The sequence below is a fragment of the Colobus angolensis genome, unplaced genomic scaffold (genome assembly GCF_000951035.1).
Source record: "Colobus angolensis palliatus isolate OR3802 unplaced genomic scaffold, Cang.pa_1.0 Scaffold24, whole genome shotgun sequence".
NCBI classification, from domain to species: Eukaryota; Metazoa; Chordata; class Mammalia; order Primates; family Cercopithecidae; genus Colobus; species Colobus angolensis.
The window spans coordinates 3,348,484-3,375,721 of NW_012115599.1; the positions used below are offsets into that span (position 1 = coordinate 3,348,484).

The window sequence follows — 27,238 nt, forward strand, 5'->3', positions numbered from 1 at the left end:
ACTGATGGGGCTGTTTTCATTGGTGCCCTGGTCATTGTGGAAAAACACTGGCCCTGAAGGAAGTTTGCCCTCGTGACCCAGATATCAGAAAGCTTCCCTGTACAACAGGCAGAAGGTACTCTCCCACCAGCCACGTCCAGGGCTCGGCCCAGAATCAAGCATACAGGCCTCTTCTGCACTGGGCTATGAGTTTAAAGAGTCCTCTTTGGAGAAAAAGGCAGGTCTTTACCAAGTTCTGACCCAAAGTGAGTCAGAAGCTCACTTTTTTTTCACAGTTTTTCTCCTCAGGTGCCCTCCCCACCAGATCAGGGCTGGTGTAAACTTTCCAAGAGCTGGCAGCCAGGCAAGTCAAGCCACAGCCACCTGTGTGGCAGAGAAGTCCCCTCTTCAGCTGTTGGAAGCCTCCTGAACGCTGGGTTGGGTGACTGCTCTCCCAGTCCCCGCAGTCCCAAGCCCTGCTCTTGGCCCAAGGGAAATATAACTGTCCATCACATTCACACACCCTTACACTTTGCTAATCAGGGTGATTGGCCATCTCTCCACATTCACATCATACACATTACTATTAGTAATAATAGTAAGTGCTCAATAAAAGCTTAGTTCGTGGCAGGCATGGTACCCAGCACTCTGCCTACCGTAACCATGGATCCCTCACAACTCCCCTCTCAAGTAGGGATTATTACCCTTGTTGTATAAGTGAGAAAGCTGGGGTTCAGAGAAGTTGAGCAACTTGCCCAGAGTCCCAGAGCTAGTAACTGGCAGAGGTGGGGTTCAGTCCCATCATTCCAGCGCCAGAACCCATACTCCCAGCTGCTGCCCAGAGGGTGCTGTGCCTCCGCTTGGCAAAATTCACCTCCAACCACTCAGCTCTTTTGTTTCCAGGCATCTTCCCCCTGCAAATTAACCCTCCTCCTAAGAACGGTCAGGGTCATCCCCAAGCTCAGTCCCCTGACCACAGACTCTTAACAAGTTTTTCCTATGGGCCAAGTGCAGGGCTACAGAGACAGCTGAGACATACTCACATTTGGAAAAGCTGACCATCTTGGGGGAGCCACAGCCATGCAAGCAATTACACCTCTTTGCCTCATTTTCCCCTCTGGATCTTGATGGCCCAGGGATGGTATTCGGTCTACAGAAATGCTTTATATGGCAACAGATAATGAGCCACACTGTTCTTAGGTGACTTTAATCAGTTGTCAGCATTTTAGAAGTCAGATTTCACATTTCCATGCAGACGTGGGGGTCCTCTTGAATAAGCAGAATGGCAACACCGGGCCTGAACTTCCATACGCAGCCCCTCAGCTGGGACTCACTCAGGTGTGCCGCCCCAGATAGGGCTCGCCCTCTCCAGCCCTTCATTCTCCACCTCTCCCCAAAATTCCCGACAGCAACATGGAACATTGGTCCCTGATCCCCTGTTGCCCTGCTGCTCTGCTTACACCAGCCCACTTGGCTCACTTTGCCATCCACGGGACCCCTTGGGGCTTGCATGTGTTCAGCCCTGGGACAGGGTCCTCTGCAGGCCCCTCTGCAGCACAACTTACCCCCCTGATGGCTTGTGAGCTCTGGGAAGACAGAACCACACCTTATCCCTTTTTGTATTTACAGTACTCAAAAGAATATTCTAATTAATGAATTCCCTCTAGACCAGAAACACTTGAGTGCATGTAGAGAAAGCAGAACATTCTGTCCTTGCTCCTGTGACTTGCCCAGCCTTGGGAAGCTGACACACACATCCTGGTCAATAAACCTGCAAACCCTGAGGGCAGGCCCCATCTGTCATGGCCTCATCAAGCAAACCCACAGGGAGCCAGGATTCTAGTCTCCAGACGGAGCACTTTCTAATAAACTCCGTCTTCCATAAGAACAACAGTCTTTAGGTTTCCAGAGAACCTAAAATGGCATCTCACGCTATAAAATGAAGGGAAAGAAAAAAAGTTTAAACAAATAACTAGTCACAGACTGCCAAAGGTGGTGAAAACTAGCCTTAGATATTTATGCTTCAGGTGAACCTTGATGGTATTTTACAGCTCCCTTTAATAAATCCCCTAGCTCCCGACCACAGCAGAAAACTAATAGGAAGAGAATTTGCAAAGACAGTAAAGCTATAGAAATGCAAGGTTAGGACTCTCATCACTTTTTCCCCGAGGCAGATTCCTCACACCATTGGTCTGCTGCCTGCAGAAGCCTTCAAACAAAGGAAAGCCGTTGAAGGAAGCCTCCCAGGTGACAAGTTGACCCCTGGCAACCAGTTTGAAGTTTCTCACCTGTCCCAAATGCTCCTTGGTGACCCAACTCCCTGACAAGTTTCCCACAGCAAAGTATGAAAGCAAATTCCTGTCAGCCAAGGGAAACATTCCACCTGGCCCTGGCCACAGAACATTCCAGTGGAATCTGAACAGAGTTAAACACCCAAAGAGACCTGACCGCCATTAGTTCATAGCCGGCTGCCTGTGTAACCAAGGTGGCGCCTCCCCAGAGAGTAGGATTGGGGCAGTTTTCTTGTTGGTACTCCAGCCCCCTTACATAGATCTATCAGCAGGTGGTGGGGGTAGGGTTAAGAAGGATGACATCACTCCCATCCACAGGTCTGGAGAAAGTGCAGGTCCTCCCAGAGTGGGGGTCACACACCAGGCAGGAGGACACTGCAGTTAAAGGCACGGATTGGAGGTCAGGCAGACAGAGGTAAAGTCCAGCTGAGTCTCCCATACAAATGACGTGGCCCCTTTAAGCCTCTGTTTCTTTGTGCACAAAATGAGGATACTAATACTTCATAGGATTGTAATGGGGACCCAGTGATGATAATGTATATAGAGCAATTGCTGCCTATGACAAGAGCCACTGGACTCATAAGTAGTGGGACTACTTAAATTAATTGATTAAAATTTAGTTTCTCAGTCTCACTAGCCACATTTTAAGGATGTAATACCTCAAGGTAGCTAGTGGCTACTGTATTCATCTGCCCAGCTATAGACTCTGTCATGATCATGGAAAGTTCTATTAGACAGCACCGGAGAACATTCAAGCCCAGTTCCCAGCACAGCATATGAGCTCAAGTGTTTGCTATTGTGGCCGCTGTTGGCACCATCACCACAGCCAAGGGATGTTGTGAGGTCCTGCTGGAAGGAGTGTGTAAGTAGGGCTGACCATACTCCAGCCCTCTCCTACCCAGCCCCCAGAGCACAGAGGTTGTAGGACTTGGTGAATCTGGTTCTTGAAAGGCTGAGAATGTGTGAGTCCAACACACGTGCCCTTGGTCCTAGTGCACCCACTGCCTCATAGCCCTGTGGAATGTGCAGCCAGGTGGGAACTAGCGCCTACCTGAGGCCAAGGAGAGAACAGCAGCTGGGTCAAGTGTGATGATTCATTTGCAGCCAGGTGAGGTGACTCTTCCCACTCCTTCTGTGACTTGTGCCTAAAATAATCAGCATAATTAAGTCTAATATTAGTAGAAGCTTGGGAAGTTTTTTTTTTTAAACATGTCACTAAACCTTTTTCCTTTTCCGTCATAAAGAGCAGCTGAGAAGTATTCCCAATATTACAACTAGGAAGAGAACGGATCGCCCTCCCCTGCCCACTAGAATCAGCTGGGAGCTTTAAAAATCTTGATGCTCAGGACTGACTCCTAGAGATTCTGATTTAATTGATCTAAAGGTGTGGCCTGGACATCAGGATTTTTGAAAGCTCTGCAGGCAATTTCAATGGGCAGCCAAGGTTGAGAAACATTGGTTTCACTATTAAAAACTTCACGGTGGCTCTCAACTCTGGCTGTGTCAGAATTACCTTTTGGCCCTTTCTTTAAAATGCCCTGGCCCCACTTGCAAAGAGATTTTGATCTGGGAGGTCCCAGCTGTAGGTGAGACCCACTGGGCTGCTTGGGGCTAAGACACACTGTTCTTGGAGCTCTTCCAGGTCATGACCTGGAGTCCCAACGATGAGGCAGTTACCCAGGTGCCTCCCATGCCTCCCACCTTGGGGAAGTGTTCGCTCAGAAGCATGTTGGGCTCCCTCACTCTGTGGGACTGGGAGTTGAGTGTTTGCAGCTATTACACTAGCGTGATAGGCATTCTTAGCATGAAGACTTTCCTAAGGGGCTGGGGCTCCTGCTGGGGTGGTTTTAAAGCAGAGCTGATTTGCAGGGGCCAGCGTGCATGAATGGCAACTGTTCCTCTGGTAGAAAAAGCATGGAAAGTCAGCAAGGTGTGTCCCAGCCCAGGGGGTTGTCTCCCTTGGTACGTTAAGATGGCACTGTCTGGGGGCACATTTGCACCTTGCCACACTGACAGCGAGGAGACCTTGCTACAGGACAATCAGTAGCCCATCTCTTGTGTCTGATCAGGTTTGTGTTTGTCACTAAATCACTAGCCCGGGGTATCTTCCAATCCAATTTGCATTAACCCAGAAAGGTAGCCTTATTGGGTGAGACTGTTAGTTCCCAAACCTCTAGAAGCTTTTGTTTCTTCATCTGTCAAACAAAGTAAATAATAGCTGCAACCTCACAGGTCAGTTGTGATTGTTGGGATTAAAAGAGATGATTCATGTAGGAGTTTAGCCTACTGCTTGCAGTAAATGTTACATGTTGTAATTAGCAGTTGGTTGCCGCTATTTTATTTAAGTGAAATTTACTGGGGTCTCCAGTATTGATGTGTTAAATCATAGCGTTTTTAGAGCTGAATAATAGGCGAGGTGCTAGAATCCCTCTTTCCCAGGGCCTGCTGGTTAGAGTAGAAACGCTTCAAGTTGTGTGAAATTGTCATGGGTTGTTCACCTTCCTATACCCTGAGACTTTCACAAAAGACTCTGCAAATCCTCATTATGGTACTCTTCACCAGGAGAAAGAAGCACTAACCCTAACCCTAACCTTCTGCAGAGAAGTCTCACTGGCTTGTCTACAACTCCTGGTTACAAAATCTGATAATCCACTCCAAAGTCCAGGCTCCCCGGCCCCATTCCCTTCAGTGGTTCACCAGAGGTTTCTGTAGAACTAAGCTTGGCCCTGCCCTGCAAGAGCAAAAAGGCTGGGGCCAGAAGTGAAGCTGGTTAGAGAAGAGCAGTCAGAAAGGTGGGCATCGTCCTGGAGGGTTCAAAGAGGAGAGGTTAGGGAGATCAAAGTGAGCTATGGAAGAATAGATGGATGGGTGACAAAAAGGAATGTGAATGAGTCTGTAAATTACATTCTTCTGGAGAATGTGGTCCTTGGAATGGAGCCTGAGGAGGAGAGTGAGGAATGATATTCCAGGTGGAGAAGGTAGCCAGAGTTGAGATGCACAATGGAGGGTAGTTGTTCATTCATTCTGCCGGTGTGTCCTGTGTCCCCACATGCTGGGACCTGTGCTAGGTGCAGTGTGTGGATTGGCAACAACTTGGATTGGCTGGAACCTAGGTGGGTGGGAGATAAAGTAGACGGGTGGATTAGGGCCCTGTGGGAGAGAGGGCTAGCTATCACAGAGGAAGCGCACAACTCAGGGACCTCATCTGGAAGGTCGGAGAGCCATCTGGGTACAGGGTGAAAACTTGAGGAGCTAGAGGGAGGGACCCTTTGCAGGATTTTCTTGAGATACGGACGGCTTAGATTTATGTACTGCCTAAGACTGTTGCTTATCACCTCTCAGCCTGGAGTCTAATCCACTCTTCGCCTCCGCCTCATAGGAAAGGGCCAGTGCCTGCAGGGAGAGCTGTTTCTTGACCTTTGCCTTTATGTAATTTTGTTATTAAAATCAAAGCAAGCAAACAAACAAAAAAACCCTGTCCCTGTCCCATAGCCCCCTGAGCCATTGAAAGTCACTGTCCTTATTCAGAGTTCTGTGATCCCCTCTCAGTGTGCCTGGTCTTCAAAGGCCTTTTAATCTAAAAGTGAAGGTTAGAGGCTAATTAAATCAAAAGATAAACTCTTTTAAAAAGTTTAGCTCTCATTGCCATGTCTAGGGGAGAAACAAAACAAAACAAAACTTTAAATCTAGCATAGGATATGGGGCCGCTCTGCTGAGAAGTCCCCACCGGCAGGCCGGGCGCGGTAGCTCACGCCTGTAATCCCAGCACTTTGGGAGGCCGAGGCGGGTGGATTACCTGAGGTCAAAAGCTGGAGACCAGCCTGGCCAACATGGTGAAACCCTGTCACTACTAAAAATACAAAAATTAGCCAGGCGTGGTGGCATGTCCTGTAATCCCTGCTACTCAGGAGGCCAAGGCAGGAGAATCGCTTGAACTCAGGAGATGGAGGTTGCAATGAGCTGAGATCCCGCCACTGTACTCCAGGCTGGGTGACAAGAGCGAGACTCCATCTCAAAAACAAAAAAGAAGTCCCCCCTGGCAAAGGAGGTGGTGATCTTACATTTCTATTGACAATAAGAATGTTACTCCATACAAAGGGACCAGTGTCTAAGCTAGGTATCTTTTATTGAGAAGAATCACATGCCTGGGGAATTAGTGGCTCAGGGTGAAGGGATGCCTGTAGAAGAAAATGACCATCCCATCCTTATGGCCAGGGCACATCCTGAAGCACTTTTGAGACCCACTCGTGCATAGCAGGGGGCTGTGATTAAAAGATTAATGCCAAAGAACCTCTGAATGGTAGCAATGCCAGGAATTACATCACCTGGTGTTGGCACCACACTGTACAGGCTACACACACATTCAAACATGACCTTGCTTATGCCTTTACTAAGCCTGGTATGGAGGTAGGCCAGGTATTGATGGACAGGAGGACACCAGGGCTCACAGGAGAGTAGTGACATCTACAGTCCTACAATGACCAGGTAGTGGTGCTGGGTAATCTGGCAGATACTTGAAGAACTAATTAAACTTGATGAAGAAGATAAAAAGGCAAACCACAGCCTATGTCTCCACTGGTTTCAGATGTTTTCTTTCTCATCACCAGAAATTCTGAAAATACACATTTGGTTTAAAAATAACCTGGATTTTTTATGAACTGCCAAAATGAAGCCTGTGTCATGAACACATTTACTGCCTTTATTCCTCCAGGATGTGGCATAGTCACAATAGTCATGGATTGCTTCAGGCGTAGCTTGCATCCTCAGATGACAAGGATGATTTGATTCCCCTTCCTTTTCCACATAAGCGGTGGTGCCTGCAGCAGGGACGTAGGAGGCATTTTGCTGACACCTTTCCCTCCAATTGCAAAAGCTGGCAGGGCCCCTTTGGGCTTTACCTGCAGGCTCTGGGTCCTCCGTGGAGAGCTAGGGTAACAAGACCTTTTGTCAGGAGAGTGCACTGACATTCCTTTCTTCCCCAGCTGCCATTCTGGGTACGTTGGTGCACGCTGTGAGCATGCGGACCTCCTGGCTGTGGTGGCCGCCAGTCAGAAGAAGCAGGCCATCACCGCCTTGGTGGTGGTCTCCATCGTGGCCCTGGCTGTCCTTATCATCACATGTGTGCTGATACAGTGAGTACTTGCTGCCCCTAAGACCAGGTCCCCTGCCCGCCTCCCCTACCAGGGACATCTGCAGTACATCCAGATAACAGGGCCACCTCGGCACAGCTTATTGCTGTGACGTCTGAGTGGTGTCAGCAAAGCTAAATGCTACTTTGATGACTGTTGGCATGGCATGGCAGCCAAGCTGCACGAAGGCCTCGTACATCCTGGGTGGATCCCCAACTGGGGGGTTCGTGCACCGTGGAGGCCAGTGCAGAACCAAAGGCATGCTCGTTCTTTCCACGGTTGTGTTGGAGTCTTCAGAATAGTGATGAAGTGGGCAGGTGCTCCAGAGAGGACTGGAGACAGCTCCTAGCCTCCTTCCAGCAGTAGCAAAAGTACTTTCTCTCTGCAGAAGTCACTTTACAAATATTAAACCATGTCGAGGGCCATTGTTGCTGTTACAGGCTGATGACCATCACTCTGTACAGCTCTTCCTCTTTGTCCACTTCTCTGCCCCTCCTCATCCTCCAAAACTCAGTTACTGTGTTGTATCTTCCAGGAAGCCTCCCTGGGGCCTAGACCAGGAGAGACCTTTTCAGGTGTGTCTTGGCTCCATTTGCTTGCCCATATGTCCTGACTGGACTGCTCTGCAGCGTCAGAGACCCTGGGAATACAGTGCAATATTCCTAGCATTTGGAACTGTGCCAGATTTATTCCCTGGAAATATCTGAAGTCTGAATCTTAGGGGATTTGTTAGGTTTGTGCAAAAGTAATTGCGGTTTTCACCATTACTTTTTAAGACCAAAACCACAATTACTTTTGCACCAACCTAATATACCTGATTGGATATGCACAAGGAAGTCTCAGAACAGTTAAAGGCTGCCACTCAATTCAGTGTAGGTTAACTCATGGTGGAGACGGTCAGTGGGTGGGCCCCTCTGGCAAGGTTGTGGTCAGTAGCTACATGTCGATGCAGGAAGCCAAACTTATAGCCTCCAAGGTTGCCTAAGGTTTGGACAGATAAACAAACCGTCCCTTTGGTTTGTGGCTATTGAGACATCTGAAACACATGCCCCTGGTTCTGGTAACAATGGGGCACCCCTTAGAGTCCCAGCTTGTTGACAGTAGCCACAGCTTGCTCACATCCTTCTCCTGAACCAAGGCAGCACTGAGTGGTGAGGGATGGGGTCTGAGCTGGGTTGCCCTTTCCCTCCCCTCCAAGCAGTATCCATTCTGCTTCCAGAGGCCTTGGAAAAACATGTTTGCTGGGAGAAGATAAGCAGCTCTGGTTCAGACTGGGCCACTCAGAAGGACCCTCCTCAAGAAGCAGGAGCAAGCTAGTGGGCTGCCAGCCTTACTTGTCATGGCCAGTAGCTGTGTGTGCTGCCCCATCCTTCCATTGCCCTGTTTCTGTGACCAGGAGGGTCACAGGGACTTAGGAATAAGACTGGGGACCCATGTGGGCCTCCCCAGAGGGACCTAAGAGCTAATTTTGGCAGCTTGTCTGGAAACAGGAATGATCTAGATGCCTAGACAGCATCTTTCATTTCCAGGGAGGCAGCCAGTCCCAACTCCTGTGTCCCTTCCCAGCCTTGGTCTCCCTGCCAGAGACCAAGTTCAGAATTCATGAGCCAGAGACTAAGCTCTCACTCCTGCCAGGCTGCTGGCTTCCTGGGCTTAGGGCCCTCCTGAGTTGCAGGGTCCAAGTTGGGACCAGCTTGTCCCATGCTGGAGGGATCTAGAGGCCTTGATCCCATTGCCCTGGGATGCTCCTGTCTGGGAAGTGACAAGGACAAGCCCACCTGGCTGGCTGACTGTGAGAAAGTAGTCATTGATGGCTCTGGAACCAAGGCCTTTAGAGCCCCCTGGCATGGGATGTGCTGTTTCCAGTCCAGACTCTGCAACTCAGGAGGGCCTCATGCCCAGGCACACTGCTCTGGGCTCTCAGTTTTCACCTGTGACATAAGCAGGTTGGGCAGGAAGGTCTCAGAGCCTCCTCCTTAGCCCTGCTGTCCAAAGATTCAGGGGCTCCAGTAACCTGTCCAGCTTCTCACTGCAGGACAGTGCCAAGACAGGGACTGGGATGGGAACTGTGAAATGCCCACTGGATACCAAGAGAGAAGCCCAGCAACAGGCTTATTTCTTCATCTCTTCCATCTGGCTCATCTTAGGAAATTTCTCCTAACTCCAGCCCTAGCCCAGAGATACATAAATTATATATGCATTAAGGTTAGAATGAGTAGAAATGAAGTTCTCCACGATATCCCAAGGGAAACGGCTGGCAGCGTCTGTGGGTAACTCCTCTCTCACTCAGTGCTTTCTTTTCTCTTCTTCTTTTGGGGCTTTTTTTTTCTTGCAAACTCTGAAAGCTCTCCATTCCTGCCCACAGAGGGAGGCAGGAACCTTTATAACCCTGATGCCTCAGGACTGCAGGTCACAAAGGTTTACAGAGAGGGTAGATGTTCCAAAACTAGAGAATTTTAGTCCTGAAAGCAGGATTCAAAGCCATTGAGATCTATAACTCATTCTTCCATTTTTTTTCCATGGGTCAATTCAGCCATCCAAGTTCCCTGTTCTGCTACTGGCAATACCAGATGAATAACCTCTTCCCAAACCCTCACAGCCATGCCAGCTGGAGGTGGCCACTTTATCCCAGTCCTTTGTCCCAATTCTGAGGCCATTACACTTGTGAAGTTACCCACCTGGTTCTTTATCAAAAAAGCCAGGTGGAGGACCAGTTCCCTCTGACAGCTGGGGAAGCTGGAGCCAGGTCGGCTTGCAGAAATGGAGCAAATACCAACAGATGCTTCTGTTGCTGGCCAGCATCTGCCCCAAAAAACCACTGCCCTATCAAGCCCTCATCCCTCTATGGTGCCTGTCCCTCTAGAAGCCCCCATGGGGAGCTGGTTTAGAGCTGGTTTAGAGCTGAAGCTGCCCAGCAGGGCCCTTGGACAGATGCTGTGCCACCCTGGCCCTCCTGCCAGGCTCCTGCCCAGACTGGGACCCCTGTGTCTTTGCAGCTGCTGCCAGGTCCGAAAACACTGTGAGTGGTGCCGGGCCCTCATCTGCCGGCACGAGAAGCCCAGCGCCCTCCTGAAGGGAAGAACTGCTTGCTGCCACTCAGAAACAGGTAACGAGCCTCTTCTCTGGTGGGAGACACTATTGGGTGGAGAAAACGACCACTTTCTCCAAGTCAGGGCAGAGGTTCCTGGAGTATGAAGCAGGAAGAGGGGAGAAAAGGAAGAGACTGTCTCATTCTATCAAGTCAGGTTTAGCTTATTCATAGGTGCCTTTTACTTAGTAGGGACCCCTTATATCCTGGCTGGTGGCTGTGGAACCTTTGACAAGTTACTCAACCTCTCAGAGTCTCGAGTTGTTTTGTTTTGTTTCTGTTTTTTGAGATGGAGTCTTACTCTGTCACCCAGGCTGGAGTGCAATGGTGCGATCTGGACTCACTGCAACCTCCACCTCCCGGTTTCAAGTGATTCTCCTGCCTCAGCCTCTCGAGTAGCTGGGATTACAGGCTGCCCACCACCACGCCTAGATAATTTTTGTATTTTTAGTAGAGACAGGGTTTTGCCATATTGGCCAGGCTGGTCTCGAACTCCTGACCTCAGGTGATCTGCCCTCCTCGGCCTCCCAAAGGGCTGGGATTACAGGCATGAGCCACTGTGCCCGGCTTAGCCTTGGTTTTCTTATTCTTAAAAAGATGTTGTGCAAATTGCATGAGTACTGATATAAAATACCTAGTATAGTGTATCACCCAAATTGTAGGCACTCAAGAGATGTTCATTCTCTTTCCCTTGAGAAAGTCACTTCCCCTTTTTCATCTGTAAAAGGAGGCATTTGGCCTATGAAAGGTCTCTAAGGACTTTAAAACCCTTAGATCCTATGATCTTCATTAAGTTTACCTTTTTTCCTGGACATTTTCGCCAACATCCATAAAGAAGATTGGACATCAGGATGTGGGGCCCAGCTTGCACCTGAGGAGCCTCCTCGGAGCATCAGTGGCTCTGGGCTCATGGAAGTGAAGAGTCCTTCATCCAAACAGGGAAGGAAAAGTCTCACACCGGCCAGCTTTTCGGGGATGCGATTTTGACCAAGAGGGCCCATCGCAAAGTTTTTCTTGAGGACATAGTGGGTCAGGAGACAGTCATTAAAGCGAATCCACCCAGAAGTGTCCTTCCCTAGTAAACAGTTGGTGTTCAGAAGTTCCGGGGTCCATGGAGAGGGTAGGGAGGAAGGCTGCTGGGAGGCTGGACACACGTGCGTTCATTAGAGCTCATGGTCATCTGGAGGGAGCTGAAGGCCCAAGAACACACGTGTTTGTTCTTTATTTCAATCACCATAGTCACGGTGCGCAGTAAGTGAGCACACACAGACTGTGCAGGAGCAGCACTTGAGATTAGGAGCCATAGCTCTTGAGGATGCAGATCCATTCCGCCTTACAGCGGCCTTAGGAGGAGGATGGCTCATGAGTGATGTGGGTGAACTGAGTCTGCTGACGGCCTGCTTGGGTCCCACTAGGAGTCAGTGGGGGAGTGAGGATGAGAACCAGGGCCTCTAAAGACCCCTCTCAACACCTCCTTTCAATCACCTTGGGCTAATCCATGGAGCTAATGAAGGTAAATCTTTTTATTTGTTCTTTTAGCACCAATAGAAACATGTTTTTAATCTTTTAAGAAAATTTGTAATAGATTCTGTAGCATTCGTCTGAACCTAACAGAGTCATTTGGGGTGGAGTAAGTTTCTCGTTAATGTCACTCCTTCTCTACCCACATTTAAGAAGTTAGCTCTAAGCCTGGGGATGGGTCTGGCCTTTAGAGATGGCCGCCTGGGCTGAAGTCCCTCTCCCTCAGATGGTGCATATCACCACCTCATGTAGCACCTGCCAGGCCTGCTGGGCCTAAAGGATGGGTGAACCAGGGGCACTCACCCGTGAGCACCTCCAGAGGAACCATGCCAAGGACCTAGAAAGATGTCCAGACTAAGTTGAACTCAGGAACTGAGGATGGTCCATGCTGCCTCACCACAACAGATACAGAGGATACCCTCAGGGCCCAGCCATTGAAAAATAAATGGGTCCATTCTTGTATGGCCTCAGGGGAAGAGCCCTGGACCAGGGCTGCCCATCAAGTCACCCCTTACAGAAGCTGGCTGCAGGCCAGATTAAAATGACACCCTCACAACAGGGGGCATCCCCCTGCTCCCCCGCGTATGCCTTCCTTCTGCTACCACTCACTCACTCACTCACTTTCAATCAGTCTCTCTAGCTTCCTTTGGCACTGAAAGCCCAATGTCAGAGGTTGCGGTCCCCGAGACTGAAGCAGCAGAATTTGGACTCGGGCCTAACTCCCCGAGAGAACTTGGTGACATTGGCTGTGCCATCTCCAAGTCTCTTTCCTAAGCTTATTTTCCCAACATGGCCAGGGTGTGGCCCACAGTACCTAACCTGTTTTTCCTTCCTGCCAGTGGTCTGAAGAGTCCAGAGGAGGAGTTTGGCCAGGTGGACGGCGGCAGATCGATAAAGAAAGGCTTCTTCAGGACAGCACTGCCAGAGATGCCTGCACGTGCCGCAGACCTTCCTACTTGGCCTACAATCACCTGTGCAGCCTTTTGTGGGCCTTCAAAACTCTGTCAAGAACTCTGTCTGCTTGGGGTTATTCAGTGTGACCTAGAAAAGAAATCAGTGGACCACGATTTCAAGACTGGTTAAAAAAGAACTGCAAAGAGACGGACTCCTGTTCACCTAGGTGAGGCGTGTGCATCAGTTGGTGTCTGAGTCCAGATGTGTGCAGTTGTCTTCTGCCAGCCATGGATTCCGGGCTATATATTTCTTTTTAATGGGCCACCTCCCCACAACAGAATTCTGCCCAACACAGGAGATTTCTATAGTTATTGTTTTCTGTTATCCGCCTACTGGGGAAGAAAGTGAAGGAGGGGAAACTGTTTAATGTCACATGAAGACCCCAGCTTTAAGAGAAGCTGTATCCTCTAACCACGAGACCCTCGACCAGCCCAACATCTTCCATGGACACATGACATTGAAGACTGTCCTAAGCTATCGCCATCCTTGGAGATAATGTCTTATTTATTAGATGGATAATGGTTTCATTTTTAATCTCTTAAGTCAATGTAAAAAGCATAAAACCCCTTCAGACTTCTACATTAATGATGTATGTGTTGCTGACTGAAAAGCTATACTGATTAGAAATGTCTGGCCTCTTCAAGACAGCTAAGGCTTGGGAAAAGTCTTCTGGGGTGTGGAGATGGAACCAGAGGCTGGGTTACTGGTAGGAACAAAGGTAGGAGTTCAGAAGTGGTGCCATTGAAGCCACAAAGCCAGTGAATGCCTCAATACATTCTGGGAGAAAACTTAGCAAATCCATCAGCAGGAATCTGTCCCCTCTGTTGAGGAGAGAGGAAGAGTGTGTGTGTCTACACAGGATAAACCCAATACATACTGTACTGCTCAGTGATTAAACGGGCTCACTTCCTCGTGAGCCCTTCGTGAGTATGTTTAGAAATAGAGCATTAGCCATGAGCCATGGGCATTTCAGGCCAAATCCATGAAAGGGGGACCAGTCATTTATTTTCCATTTTGCTGCTTGGTTGGTTCGTTGCTTTATTTTTAAATGAGAAGTTTAACTTTGCTATTTATTTTCGAGCACTAGGAAAACTATTCCAGTAATTTTTTTTTTCTTCATTTCCATTCAGGATGCCGGTTTTATTAATAAAAACTCTCACAAGTCACCTCCACTCTGTGGGTCTTCCTTTTCCCGCAAGAGAAGGAGCAATTGTTCCCCTGAGCACCTGGGTCCATCTGACCCATGGGGCCTGCCTGTGAGAAGCAGTGGGCCCCTTCAAATACATAGTGGATAGCTCATCCCTAGGAATTTTCATTAAAATTTGGAGACAGAGTAACGAAGAAACAATATATAAACTCCTTATGTGAAGAAATGCTACTAATATTTGAAAAGTGAAAGATTTCCCCCTATTAACTCTTAAGTGCACCTAGCTTATTACATCATGAAAGGTACATTTAAAATATGTCAAATTGGCTTGAACTTTTCAGAGAATTTTGTCTTCCCCCTAATTCTTCTTCCTTGGTCTGGAAGAACGATTTCTATGAATTTTCTCTTTTTTTGTATATATAATTCAGACAATTCTGACCCGTGTCTTCACTTTGGGCACTCTTATTTAACAGTGCCACACTGGAAGCACTAAATGCAGACCTCAGATCTGTTCAGAGCTGACCTCCCAGCAACATAGTTGACACAGCTCCAGGTTTTTAAATTATTAAAATAAGTTCAAGTTTACATCCCTTGGGCCAGATATGTGGGTTGAGGCTTGACTGTAGCATCCTGCTTAGAGACCAATCAATGGACACTGGTTTTTAGACCTCTATTGTTCAGTAGTTAGCATCCAAGAGACTTTGCAGAGGCATGGGAAAATGAGGCTGGACAGATGGCAGAAGCAGAGGTTCCCTGCGAAGACGTGAGATTTAGTGTCTGTGAAGGCTCTGGTTCCTAGGTCCAGCAAGTCACACCTGCCAGTGCCCTCATCCTTATGCCCATAACACACACGCAGTGAGAGGCCTCAAATATACACCTCCCTAGAAGTGCCTTCTAAGTCAGTTCTTTGGAAACCAGCAGGTCTGAAAAAGAGGCTGCATCAAGACCACTGTCCATGCCTCAGGATAGGACAGCCTGGCTTATTTGCAGATTTTTCTTCTAGAAATCAAATGACTGATAAGCATTGGATCCCTCTGCCATTTAATGGCAATGGTAGTCTTTGGTTAGCTGTAAAAATACTCCATTTCAGGTTAAAAATGCATCTTCTAATCCATCTCTGCAAGCTCCCTGTGTTTCTTGCCCTTTAGAAAATGAATTGTTCACTACAATTAGAGAATCACTTAACATCCTGACCTGGTAAGCTGCCACACACCCGGCAGTGGGGAGCATCGCTATTTCCAGTGGCTCAGGAGACAATGAAAAGCCCCCATTTAAAAAATAACAAACATTTTTTAAAAGGCCTCCAATACTCTTATGGAGCGTGGATTTTCCCACTGCTCTACATGCTGTGACTTTGTTTAAGCATCCTGGCAGGAAATGTTTTCTTCTACATGGAAAGATAGACAGCAGCCAACCCTGATCTGGAAGACAGGGCCCCAGCTGGACACACATGGAACCCAGCCAGGGATGCGCTGGCCATTGTGTCCCTGCGGGAGAGATGGGCAGAATGGCCCTAGAGTCCTTTTTCCTGAGAAAGGAGAAAAAGGTGGGATTGACACTCACCCACCCACACTGGTGAGGGAGGAGAATTTGTGCTTCTGGAGCTTCTCAAGGAATTGTGTTTTGCAAGTACAGAAAACTGTTATCTTCAAGCCAGGTTTTCCAGGGCACATGGGTCATCAGTTGCTTTTTCAGTCAATTTGGCCAGGATGGACTAATGAGGCTCTAACACTGCTCAGGAGACCTCTGCCCTCTAGTTAGTTCTGGGCTTTGATCTCTTCCTACCTGCCCAGTCACAGAGGGAGGAATGACTCAAATGCCCAAAACCAAGAGGACATGGCAGAAGTAAGACAAGCATGTGTATATTTTTAAGTGTTCTAACATAAGACCTGTTCTCCCTAGCCATTGATTTACCAGGCTTTCTGAAAGGTCTAATGGTTCACACGCAGAGAGAGAGAGTACTGAAAAAGCAACTCCTCTTCCTAGTCTTAATAATTTACTAAAATGGTCAACTTTTCATTATCTTTATTATAATAAACCTGATGCTTTCTTTTTAGAACTCCTTACTCTGACGTCTGTATATGTTGCACTGAAAAGGTTAATATTTAATGTTTTAATTTATTTTGTGTGGTAAGTTAATTTTGATTTCTGTAATGTGTTCATGTGATTAGCAGTTCTTTTCCTTAATATCTGAATTATACTTCAAGAGTAGTGAGCAATATAAGATGCAATTGTGTTTTTCAGTAATGTGCATTGTTATTCAGTTGTACTGTACCTTATTTGGAAGGATGAAGGAATGAATCTTTTTTTCCAAAGTCAAGACTGGAGTGTTTCTTTAATGAGATTAGGATACTGCTCAAGAAAATGAAGACTTTTCTCTGCAAATGTGATTGGTGCAGAAAAATTAGATGATCTGTTACAAAATGTAGAAATCCTATAATTAACCATAGTTGATCCCTGTCTTCTTGAAGAATTCAAGTTCTCTGAAGCTCTTCCCAGTATATAAGTACTTAGTAGACTATGTGTCCAATAATGCTAATTGATGTGATGGAAAATATATACAATCTCTGCCACTGCAGGAATTGAAATCTGGTCGAGAAGACAGACAGATATGCTGAGAATAATTCTGGACTATTTCTAGACAATACAAATATGCCATGAAATTATAAGGTAGAGAATATGTGTTAACAGCGGTGGTTCTCAAAGCATGGTTCCAGACCTGCAGCATTGGTATAACCTGTGAACTTGTTAGGAATGCAATTCTTTAGGCTCCAGCCCAGACCTACTATACTGTGAGGGTGCTCCACACTCTCTCTGCCCTCTGGGTGATTCTAATACATACTCAAAATTTTTAAATATTTTTTAATTTTGTAGAGAGACGGGATCTCCCTGTGTTTTCCAGGCTGGTTTCAAACTCCTGGGCTCAAGCGATCCTCCACCTTGGCCTCAGAGTTCTGGGATTATAGGCGTGGGCCACTGCGCTTGGCTGATGCTCAAATTTAAGAACTACTATGCTACGGCACTCAGTGAAAGGACAACATAGTGTTGAGCTACAGTTTTATGGAAAAGCTTTGAAGAGGCTTTGCAGAAGAAGTGAAACACAATTTACCTCTTGGAGTTCAAATGTAATAGCCATCAGAAAGTGTAGCCTTGAATGAAGGGCTACATTTATCTGAATCTTCTCTGCCTAGCCTAGTTGAAGGAAAAAAATAGACCTGTCCATCTCCCACCATACCCCCAACCACCCCCGGGCTCACCCACCCCTGTTCCCCACCACCCAGTCTCTAATTATAAGGAATTGTTCTAAAACAGTCAACTGGATCTTACAAGCCCATAGTAAGGCCTCTGCACTTTTTTTTTTTTTTTGAGATGGTATCTTGCTCCATCATGCAGGCGGGAGTGCAGTGGTGTGATCTCGGCTTGCTACAACCTCCACCTCCCGGGTTCAGGCAATTCTCCTGCCTCAGCCTCCGGAGTAGCTGGAACTACAAGTGCGTGCCACCACACCCAGCTAATTTTTGTATTTTTAGTAGAGACGGGGTTTCACCATGTTGCCCAGGATGGTCTCAATCTCTTGACCTTGTGATCTGTCTGCCTCAGCCTCCCAAAGTGCTGGGATTACAGGCGTGAGCCACCGCGCCCGGCCAGGCCTCTGTACTTCTAACCCATGGGTGGGATTCGCATGTGCAACATAGGAATCGCTCACGGAAAAGTGGAGAGTGAAATCGTTGCTGCATAGTATAAAATCCTGGGCCCCAAAGAAGGTTCTGCTCTTTGTAGAGAGGGACAAGCATGTGGAGCTTGCTGTCCAGACCCCAAAGGGCTTAGGATCAGCCAAACTTGCAGAAAGATGGAAACACAAGCAATTCTTCCTCCCAAGCTCCCTGGCCTGGCATCTGGCCCTCAATAAACTCTTTCCCTACCTCTTGAAAGAGAGTGGGGAGACTTCCTACCCAAACCTAGTCTTCCTCTTCATGACCCCATTTAGTCTTCAGAGACATCTCCAGGCCTTCTTCCTAACCAGTAGGATTTTCACTAGTCCCCATTTTTTCTCCTCTTTCCCAATTTCTAAGCCATCTACCTGCAAGGCTGCCTGCCTGCCAGAACCAAGGTCTGGTGACTGTCCCTTGTCCTGGTCAGGTGCACTGGACTGTCTGGGGTGAGAAGGACCCATCCCAGGAAAAAGCGCCCATCAACTTTGAATCAAGCCAGACCTTTCCTCATCCAGGTGACTTGCAGTTGACAATTTGAAAGCCATGTTCTGGATGCTTTGGGTCCAGGCTTTTTGGATCCTGTTGGCCCAAACTTCAGACCCCTATTTTTCCTGGTTGCCTTGACTGATGCCTGGCTCTGTTTGGGGACATTTGAGTATAAAACCCTTGCCTTGCTTCCTCTCTAGCTTAGAGCTTCACTACCAGCACTTTTTTCCCCTGACTCCTGAAACTCCTCTTCCACAACTGCCTTCTGCAGGACTTGCTACTTCCAGCAGGGTCTGAGGTTTCTGCCACAGCCTTTCACCTCCAGAAGTCAAGAGTGAATTGCTTGCAGTCACAGAAGCTGTGTCTAGCGATGCCTGTTTCATAGGGTGGTGTCTGTCACCCAAGATCAATAAGGAATCTGAATATATGGGGATGGACCTTAGGCATCACTTTAAAAATCTCTCCAGGTGATTCTAATCCATACCCTACTCCCCTTTCGAATACACCAGGCCCCAGGGGGCAGGTGGCATGGGAGAAGTGATGCCTGGAGCTAGGACTACCTGGTGCTCACCCAGTGCACCCAACCCTTGCCCATCCTCAAGGAGATTCCTTAATATCCAGCAGATGTTCACCTCTGGGGAGACAGAGGCTTGGGCCTCCTCTCAAGTGGGATCGCCTAAGGCAGAGAAGTGAGAAATCTCCTGTGGGTACTCCTGTAAGGAGTGCCTTGTGGCTGGTGCTTGAGGTCATAGGTCAGGCACAAGTGGGCAGTGGCTTTTTTTTTTTTTTTTCAAGTCAGGGTCTCACTCTGTCACCCAGGCTGGAGCACAGTGGCATGATCTCAGCTCACTGCAACCTCTGCCTCCCAGGTTCAAGCAAATCTCCTGCCTCAGCCTCCCCAGTAGCTGGGATTACAGGCACCAGCCACCACGCCTGGCTAACTTTTGTATTTTTAGTAGAGATGGGGTTTCATCATGTTGGCCTGGCTGGTCTCTTAACTCCTGACCTCAAGTGATCCACTCGCCTTGGCCTCCCAAGGCAGTGGCATTTTAGGAGCCAAATTTTACACTTGGGAATAAAAGAAAGTTGGGCATTTATGCTGAAAGGGAAAGAGAGAAAGTAGGAAGGGGAGACCACTGTCCAAGACCATCTGCTCCAATGGAAGCCTCAGGCTTGTGCATCTGCACAGGTGCCTGGGACCCAGAATCCATAAGGACCTCCATCCCAAGACCTGCAGGGGAAGCCCTGTGGGAGGTAGGTGAAGTTGAGTGCTGAGCAAGAGGACATCTCCACCAACCTGGGGCTGGGCATTCAGCTACTTGTCCTGTGCATTGCAGGAAGGGATTCTGGACATGTGGCATCCCAGGAGAACTGGGCTGTGAGGAGCCAGCATCACTTAAACCATGTCCTACCAGATCAGAGCAAACAGCCACACCCCTCCACTACAGCATGACTCTCCCACCAGCCCTTGTGAAAGGAGCCCCCTAACCAGAGTGCAGAGGTCCAGAGCCCCTGTGGTGGGAGGAGGCTTGGAGGCAAAGGCCCAGGGTTTCACTACAGCCTGCGTCTTGCTGAGTGTGTCACCCTGGGATGTTACTGTTTCCTTCTGAGCCTCCTGTGCCTGTCTGTTTAATTTCCACTGATTTAGCCCAGGGTTGTGAAATAAATCTCATAAGCACAGCCTGATTCTTGGAATAAAAAAAAATCTGGTGTGATCCTAAATGCTATCAATATATTGTCCAGCTCGAGGGAGGTCCCCCTCCCCATGTCCCCCACTGACCTTCAAGGTAAAAGAAGCTGGGAGGTGGGAGGTGCTCATGAGAAATATTTTCATAGATCCAGTATCCAATGGGACCAAACCCAGGGGGTGATGACCTCAGGACATCACCTTTACAAGTGGTTAATGACCCAGAGGAGTGAGGACAACTGTCTTCAGACATAAGGAGGTTTGGTCTGACCACAAGGGGCAAGTCCAGGAGACAGTTTAATTTTGTTTCAGTAGAAGCTTCTGTTTCATTGTCAGAGCTGCCTGCTGGCTCTGGCTGCCCTCCAGGCAAATGTGCTTCCTAACTCCGAAGTAATCACACAGAGGTGGGAGCCAACCAGGGCCCAGAGGGTCTCCTGGTGAACTAGAGCATGAGCCAGAAGACCTGGGGCTTCTGACCATGGTCTCCTACCTATGAGTCCATGGGTTACCCCTATTTAGCTCCAAGACTCCACCTCCCACTGCACCCTTCTGGAATAATTTTTGCGAGCCCGGCTGAGCCTCTGTCCTCCCAGGGCTTCCCAGTGATGAAGGGGGATCTCAGGCCCTGCTCAATCCCCTTACCTCCCATTTCCTAACATCAGAGCCATCCTAAGGATGGTCCCCACAGGGACCACATCCCCAGTGACTCTCATCAGGAGAGGGCTTTCTCTGGCACTTTCCACTCCTTAGGTGCCTACGTGTGCCGGTCATTTGCCACTCCCAGTTCCATTCTCCCCATTTCTACCCTGTGCCCAGAAGCTGACCCCTGTGGGCTGCCTCCCTAGGGCTCTCTTGTCCTCTCACTTCCAGCTCAGCCAGTGGGAGGCACTGGCAGGAGATCCAAGTGGGAGTAGGAGGAGAGACATGGGGGTTTGTCATCCTCGCTCCCTCCCTGCTCCAATGCTGCATCCCTAGCAGCAACTGTGTCCCCAAGGCTAGTCTCCCTGGGCCCCTACTCCCCAGCCCCGCTCCCACCGGGCTTCGGGACACCACGTCCTCCACTTGCCCCTTCAGTACTGGGGTGGTAATGCCTTCCCACAGTTGCCAGTAGAACTCTGCCAATCTTCCCCCTCCTCTCTCTTTAGTATCCAATGATGCTTACCCAGAGATTGAAAGTCAAACACCTCCTGGAGTGAAGTGGGTCATCTGAATTAGTGCAGCTGCTTGATGAAAGCATGAATGACCACGAGTGAGTCTGAATCCAGGGTTACGGTGGACGTGGTGATGTACTGGCAGGCACTGACCCCTGCTGAAGGGGGAAGTCACTTCTCAGTTCCAGTCTAAAGTGGATCTCGAGCAGGAGGTCAGTTTCGCTAATTTTTTTTTTCGAGAGAAACAGAACATCTGGACCTTTCCATAAAAATATGTCCATTCCTAAGTGTGGTTCCAGTTTAGAAACCACTCTGTGGCCCCAGCACAATCTGTCAGCAGGCCACCATTTGTTAGCAGCTGCCACTCTTAAGCTGTCTGCTTGTCTCTGGCTCTGCCAGGCCCCTCACGCCTCTCTACCTTCATAGTTCCCTTTGCTGGGAAAGACTTTTTCTACATCTTTGCCTGAGCAAACTTCTGTTCCTTCAAGAACAAGCTCACACACACCTCACTTTCTTCTGGAGCTTTTCCGGAGCATGAAAAGATAATGCCCCCACCCCAAGGCCCCTTGCATACTTGCGTTTGAATACTCTTCTCACGGTGCTGGACTTTTCTTTCCTTCTCCGTGAGCTGTCTCGCGCCTCTGGCCATTCGGTGCCCCAGGTCTTGAATCTTCAAGGTAAGGAATCTCTGTGCATCTTTGCAGCCCGGGCATTTAGCGCAATGCCTGAGGCATGGTAGGTAACATGGTAACATTCTGTGGAAAAAAATCGTCAGAGATATGAGGCTTTGGGTGGACCACTGTATGTCTCTGGAAGCAAGAGAGCAATGTCGTATGGGATCCCTGGGTCTTGTGGGGCTGCATTATTGGTATATTGTGTTGGCTGCTATAATCAGATCCCTTGAAGGTCAAATAGGTCCTTGCGACCCTCCCTGGTTCCCTATGTACCATGAGGAGCTTTGCTTCTAGGCAAAAATACATTGTATGTTCTGACCCATGACTGACCAAGAATTCTGTCACAGCCTAGGTGGATTTGACAAAAATTTTTAATCACATCCATTCTACCCTCTGCATTAGTCTCACACAGAAGAGTTAACTCTTTGGAGAATGGTCACGATTTCATAGCTGTTTTTATTTGCTGACTGACAGGCTACACCCCAGCAACCTTCCAACAGGAAGAAGCCTGGCCTGAGCCCTGAGCTCAGACTGGAGTGGAGGAAGTTGCACACGAAGACAAAGGAGAGGAGAAAGATGGTAGGGGGTTTCTCAGAAAGCTTTTGTCTTTGAGATTTCCTTCTTGTGGTTGGTTTCTTCGAAGTCTAATCTGCTCCCTTGAGAGGCCTCTGATCCAAACAGTCAGTGATGTGAATATAATCTCTATCAGCCAAAACAGAACATCTATTTAGTGTTAGGAATAAGCAGAACAATGAGTCTAAGAGTGACCCAGCAACTGACTTTGCTACAAAATTCTGTCCCTCCTCTATAATACAAAATTTTTAAATCTGGGTTCCCACAAAGCAGGGCCTCAGATAATAATTTGGGGACAGATCTTTTATTTTAGAGGCAATTTCAGGAAGCAGGAGTGAGAGACTAAGAAGAGTGAGACAGAGAATGAGGAAAAGCTAGCAATAGGAAATTAGCAGTGAGCTGACTACCAATATATAAAACTGGGGCTTGATCCTACTGGACATCCACTAAGGAGATATGTAGAATGCCACCTCTGAATTGAGCCTCTGCAGATCAGAAGGCTGGGCATTAACTATTGACTTCCATCACCCAATGCACCCAATGGTGAGAGTTGCCATAGAGTCATTAATCCTCCACCCCCAACACACACACACACACACACACACACACACACAGCACAGATCTTAGGGGCCTGATATGTGACATTGATACTGAGCACAGGAAGCTTTTCCAAAGCTGCAACTGAAATTAGGTGGTCTGAGGGCATATGATGTGGCAAAAATAGCATCTGCTACAATTATTAATTTTTAACAATAAAATTGTAATAATCTGTTTTTTCATGAAATTTGGATTCTTTTCTCATAACCAAAAGTTCTTTTGAATATGCAGATATTCTGATTTCATAGAATACTGATTCAAGCAATGGCCATTGGGCATTCTGCCAAATGTGGATTCTGTGTGCCTCTAACACCTTCCAAGATGTCGGCCAGAGACCCCCACTTCTTCCAAGATACCCTGTCCCTTTGTTCCAGACCCAGTTACTGGACAGTGGCAGGCCCTGCGGACCCTGAGGGGTCAAAACATTGGTCACACAAGTCATAGGTCTCTGGTTAGTCCATGAATTCCTTTGAAGGAGAAAGTCTGTGACAGAAAAAATAGGGCTGAGGGAATGGGGCCATCAGTGGTGGGCCATGAGCAATCAGGTGGCTAAGCTGAGGAAGCCATTTTGCAAAAGGAAGCAATGAGGCAGATTCACAGAGAAAAAGAAAGAGCACGTCTAATAGGAAGAGAGAAAGTCACACCCATTCCCAAGCACTTTTCCATTCTTGTTCTTGTGATACCTGGCTCACAGCAACCTCTGCTCTATTGAGCCCTGAGCCTTTACAAGAATCCTCTTTTCAGTCCAGCGCAGTGGCTCATGCCTGTAATCCCAGCACTTTGGGAGGCCGAGAAAGGCAGACCACTTGAGGTCAGGAGTTCAAGAACAGCCTGGCCAATGTAGCGAAACCCCATCTCTACTAAAAATATAAAACTTAGCCAGGCATGGTGGTGCATACCTGTAATCCAGGCTACTCGGGAGGCTGAGGCATGAGAATTGCCTGAACCCAGGAGGTGGAGGTTGCAATGAGCCGAGACCGTGCCACTGCACTCCAGCCTGGCTGACAGAGCAAGACTACATCTCAAAAAACAAACAAAAAAATCCTCTTTTCACCTGAGCCAGCTTGAATGCATTTTTATTTCCTAAAACCAAAAGAGTCTGGACTAGAACAAATGCCTCTTCAGTATCTCTTAAGGTAATCATATGGGCTCCCCACTATTATTTACAAGGCAACACTTTATATCAATATTAAATTATATCAAAATTAAATTGTATTAACATTAAACCTTGCTTTTAAGGAAAATTCTTTCTCACATCACACCCAAGCCCTTCTATGACTGGCTCCTTTTCCTTTAGGTCTCAGTTAAATGTCACCTCAAGAGACTCCTGCAAGTAAGTCCACTCCACCTACCCTGACTACCTCTTCCACTCTAGTTATTCTCCATCCAGTATTATGTTCATTTCCTTCATAGAACTTAACACAATTTACATTATATTTTTTACTAGGTTAATATCTGTCTCCTCCACTAGATAGTAAGCTCCAGGAGGGTAGGAATTATATCTGTCTTCTTCACCACTAAATATTTGACATCAAGCTCAATACTTGATACATAGTAGACGACCAAATTGGATGGATGGATGGATGGACGGATGGATGGATGGATGGATGGATGGATAGATGGACAGATGGATGGATATCTAAATTCCTGGATAAATTGGATGGATAAATTTACCAGATAGTTGATCATTCTTTAGAAATATTGTAGGATTCTACTCGCTAGTATTTTCTTAAGGACTTTTGCACCTAAATTCTATATCCACTGAAAATATCCTAAATTAATACAGAATAAAGACATTTTGCAGCCAAACAAAAGGGGAAATAATTCAGCAGAAAAAATCCACACACCAAGTTATACTAAATGGTACTCTTCAGGCAGGAACAGGATCTCACATGGGATGACAAAGGAATAAACAGTGTCAGAAAGAATAACCATAAATGGGCCAGGTGCAGTGGCTCACACCTGTAATCCCAGCACTTTGGGAAGCCGAGGCAGGTGGATCACCTGAAGTCAGGAGTTCAAGACCAGCCTGACTGTTATGGTGAAATCCCATCTCTACTAAAAATACAAAAATTAGCTGGGCCTGGTGGCCGGCACCTATAGTTTCAGCTACTCGGGAGGCTGAAACAGGAGAATTGCTTGCACCTGGAAGGCAGAGGTTGCAGTGAGCCAAGATCACACCACTGGACTCCAGCCTGGGCAACAGAGTGAGACTTCATCTCCAAAAAAAAAAAGAATAACCACAAATGAATATAAAGCAAGAAAAACAATGATGTCTTGTGGGTATAAAAATGTTTAAAGAACTAAAATACCCAACAGCAATAACATATACACTAGGGAAGGGGCATGGGCAAATAGAGGTAAAGTGTTCAAAGACCTTTTCCATTGCTTAGAAAGTGATAAGTCTATTAATTTTTATTAGACCTTAATAACTCAAGAATGCATGTTGTAATCTCTAAAGTAACCATTAAAATAAAAGTAAAATAATGTATAACCAATAATCTAAAAGGAGGGGGGAAAGGGAAAATAAAAAGAACTTAACTGAACCAAAATAAAGCACAAAAGGAGAGAAAAAGAAACATTTAAAAAATGGGACAAATGAGAGATTTTGACCCAACTAAATTGGTAACTATATTAAATGTAAATACACTAAACATTCAAATTAAAATTCAAACACTGGGTTTATAAATAAAACCTAACTATGTACTGCTTGTAAGAAATGCACCTGAAAAATATGGACCCAGAAAAATTAAAGGTAAAAAGGTAGAAAAAAATAGACTATAAAAATGCCAAGTAAAAGAAATCTAGTGTAGCTATACTTACATAAGATAGACTTTACAACATTTCATGATGATAAAAGGTTAAATTCACCAGGAAGATATAAAAATACATAAAAATCTGTATGTGTGTACCTAATAGCATAAGGTATTCAAAAAATATAAAGCAGAAATGAACAGAGTTTGGAGTCTCCCTAACAGGTAAGGTACTGTTTAGAAAGCAGAAAAACATGTATACCCATGGACGTTTAATTTCCAGGGACAAAATTGGAAGGAAGATAAGGGGAACCAACTTCTTGGGCACACCCTGAAAGTAGACAGAAGTGTACTATGCTCAGAGAAAGTATTAGTATTTACAATAAGTGAATGGAGCGTCCATGGCTTTTCTTCTAGCCTTTGAAGCAAAAGAACATGTTAAAGACCCTATGACAAATCTAATCCAGATATTTTCCCAGCCCTCTTCCCAAATGCAGCCTGAAATCTCCCTGTTTCTTTCTTGATAATCTGTGTGAGAAAGTCAGGAATACCAAATAACTTCTCTGTGAAGCCCCCAAAGCCAGTAGTCTCCTGACCACTCCTCTGCCATTGATCTTCACTGCACTGTAGCTTAGCGGTCAGAGCACAGCTTAGAAGTCAGTCTGTCTAGGCTCAAATCTCAGCTCTGTCTGGACAAGTTTTTTAATGTCTATGCACCTCAGTTTCCTCCACTGTAAAATGAGGATACCTTAAAGAATGGTGGTGGAGATTAAACATGCACATTTTGTAAAGCTTAGAACACTATCTAGCACTCCCCTTCATCTTTTACATTTTGATCTAATGTTGTCTTCAGCTGGATCAGAAATACATTCCAAACATTCTGCAACCTTCTTCCACCCACCTAAGGATCTATGAATATACAGTAAAGACCTCTCAGCTGAATATGACTGGCTGCTCTATATGGAGCTTAATTATGGCCACATCCAAGCCTTATTCCCTCGGTATATATTCATATGGATACCAGGTTATTTCCATTCTGGGAAAGAAATTACAAATGATGTAACTCTGGCAAAGGCATATTAAACCCCCAATTTCAATGCTATGGTTTTTGAGTTGAGTTTTGAGAGGTCATAAACACCCTCAAAAGCATTTAATCTGTAACTGATATGTTTCCCTGAATGACTATTTCAGATATTGACATAGGATAAAAGGCATATCTCAAACTTTGGATGCAACCTTTTTTCACAAAACCATGCACATTGAAACAGGGAAAACTCTAAAGGTGACCCACCAAAAGTGTACAATTTACATTCTCTAAAGACAATATGCTGAAACTAGAAGTTAATAATATGAATTTGGCTAGCTGCAACAATAACAATAGCAACTCAATGTTTTTATTAAGCAAAGACATAAATAATTTTGACCAGGAGAGATATGTGGTACATGTCCACCCTCACTACTTCTATTCAACATTGTACTGGAGGTTCTAACCAGC

General features: G+C 46.8%; 1 protein-coding gene across 6 annotated transcripts in view; it reads left to right on the forward strand.

Moving 5' to 3' along the window:
• The window catches only part of TGFA (transforming growth factor, alpha), a 109,239-nt gene extending 92,810 nt beyond the window's left edge, over positions 1 to 16,429 (forward strand). For 2 of the 6 annotated variants that reach the window (XM_011945228.1, XM_011945229.1), the window contains exons 4-6: positions 7,253 to 7,402; positions 10,396 to 10,505; positions 12,848 to 16,429. In XM_011945228.1, coding sequence (XP_011800618.1) covers positions 7,253 to 7,402; positions 10,396 to 10,505; positions 12,848 to 12,855 — 268 coding nt within the window. In that variant the 3' untranslated portion in view covers positions 12,856 to 16,429. The remainder of the gene's footprint in view (positions 1 to 7,252; positions 7,403 to 10,395; positions 10,506 to 12,847) is intronic. The other 4 variants (XM_011945226.1, XM_011945227.1, XM_011945224.1 and 1 more) reach the window with 2 other exon arrangements.
• Positions 16,430 to 27,238: the final 10,809 nt, after the last annotated feature.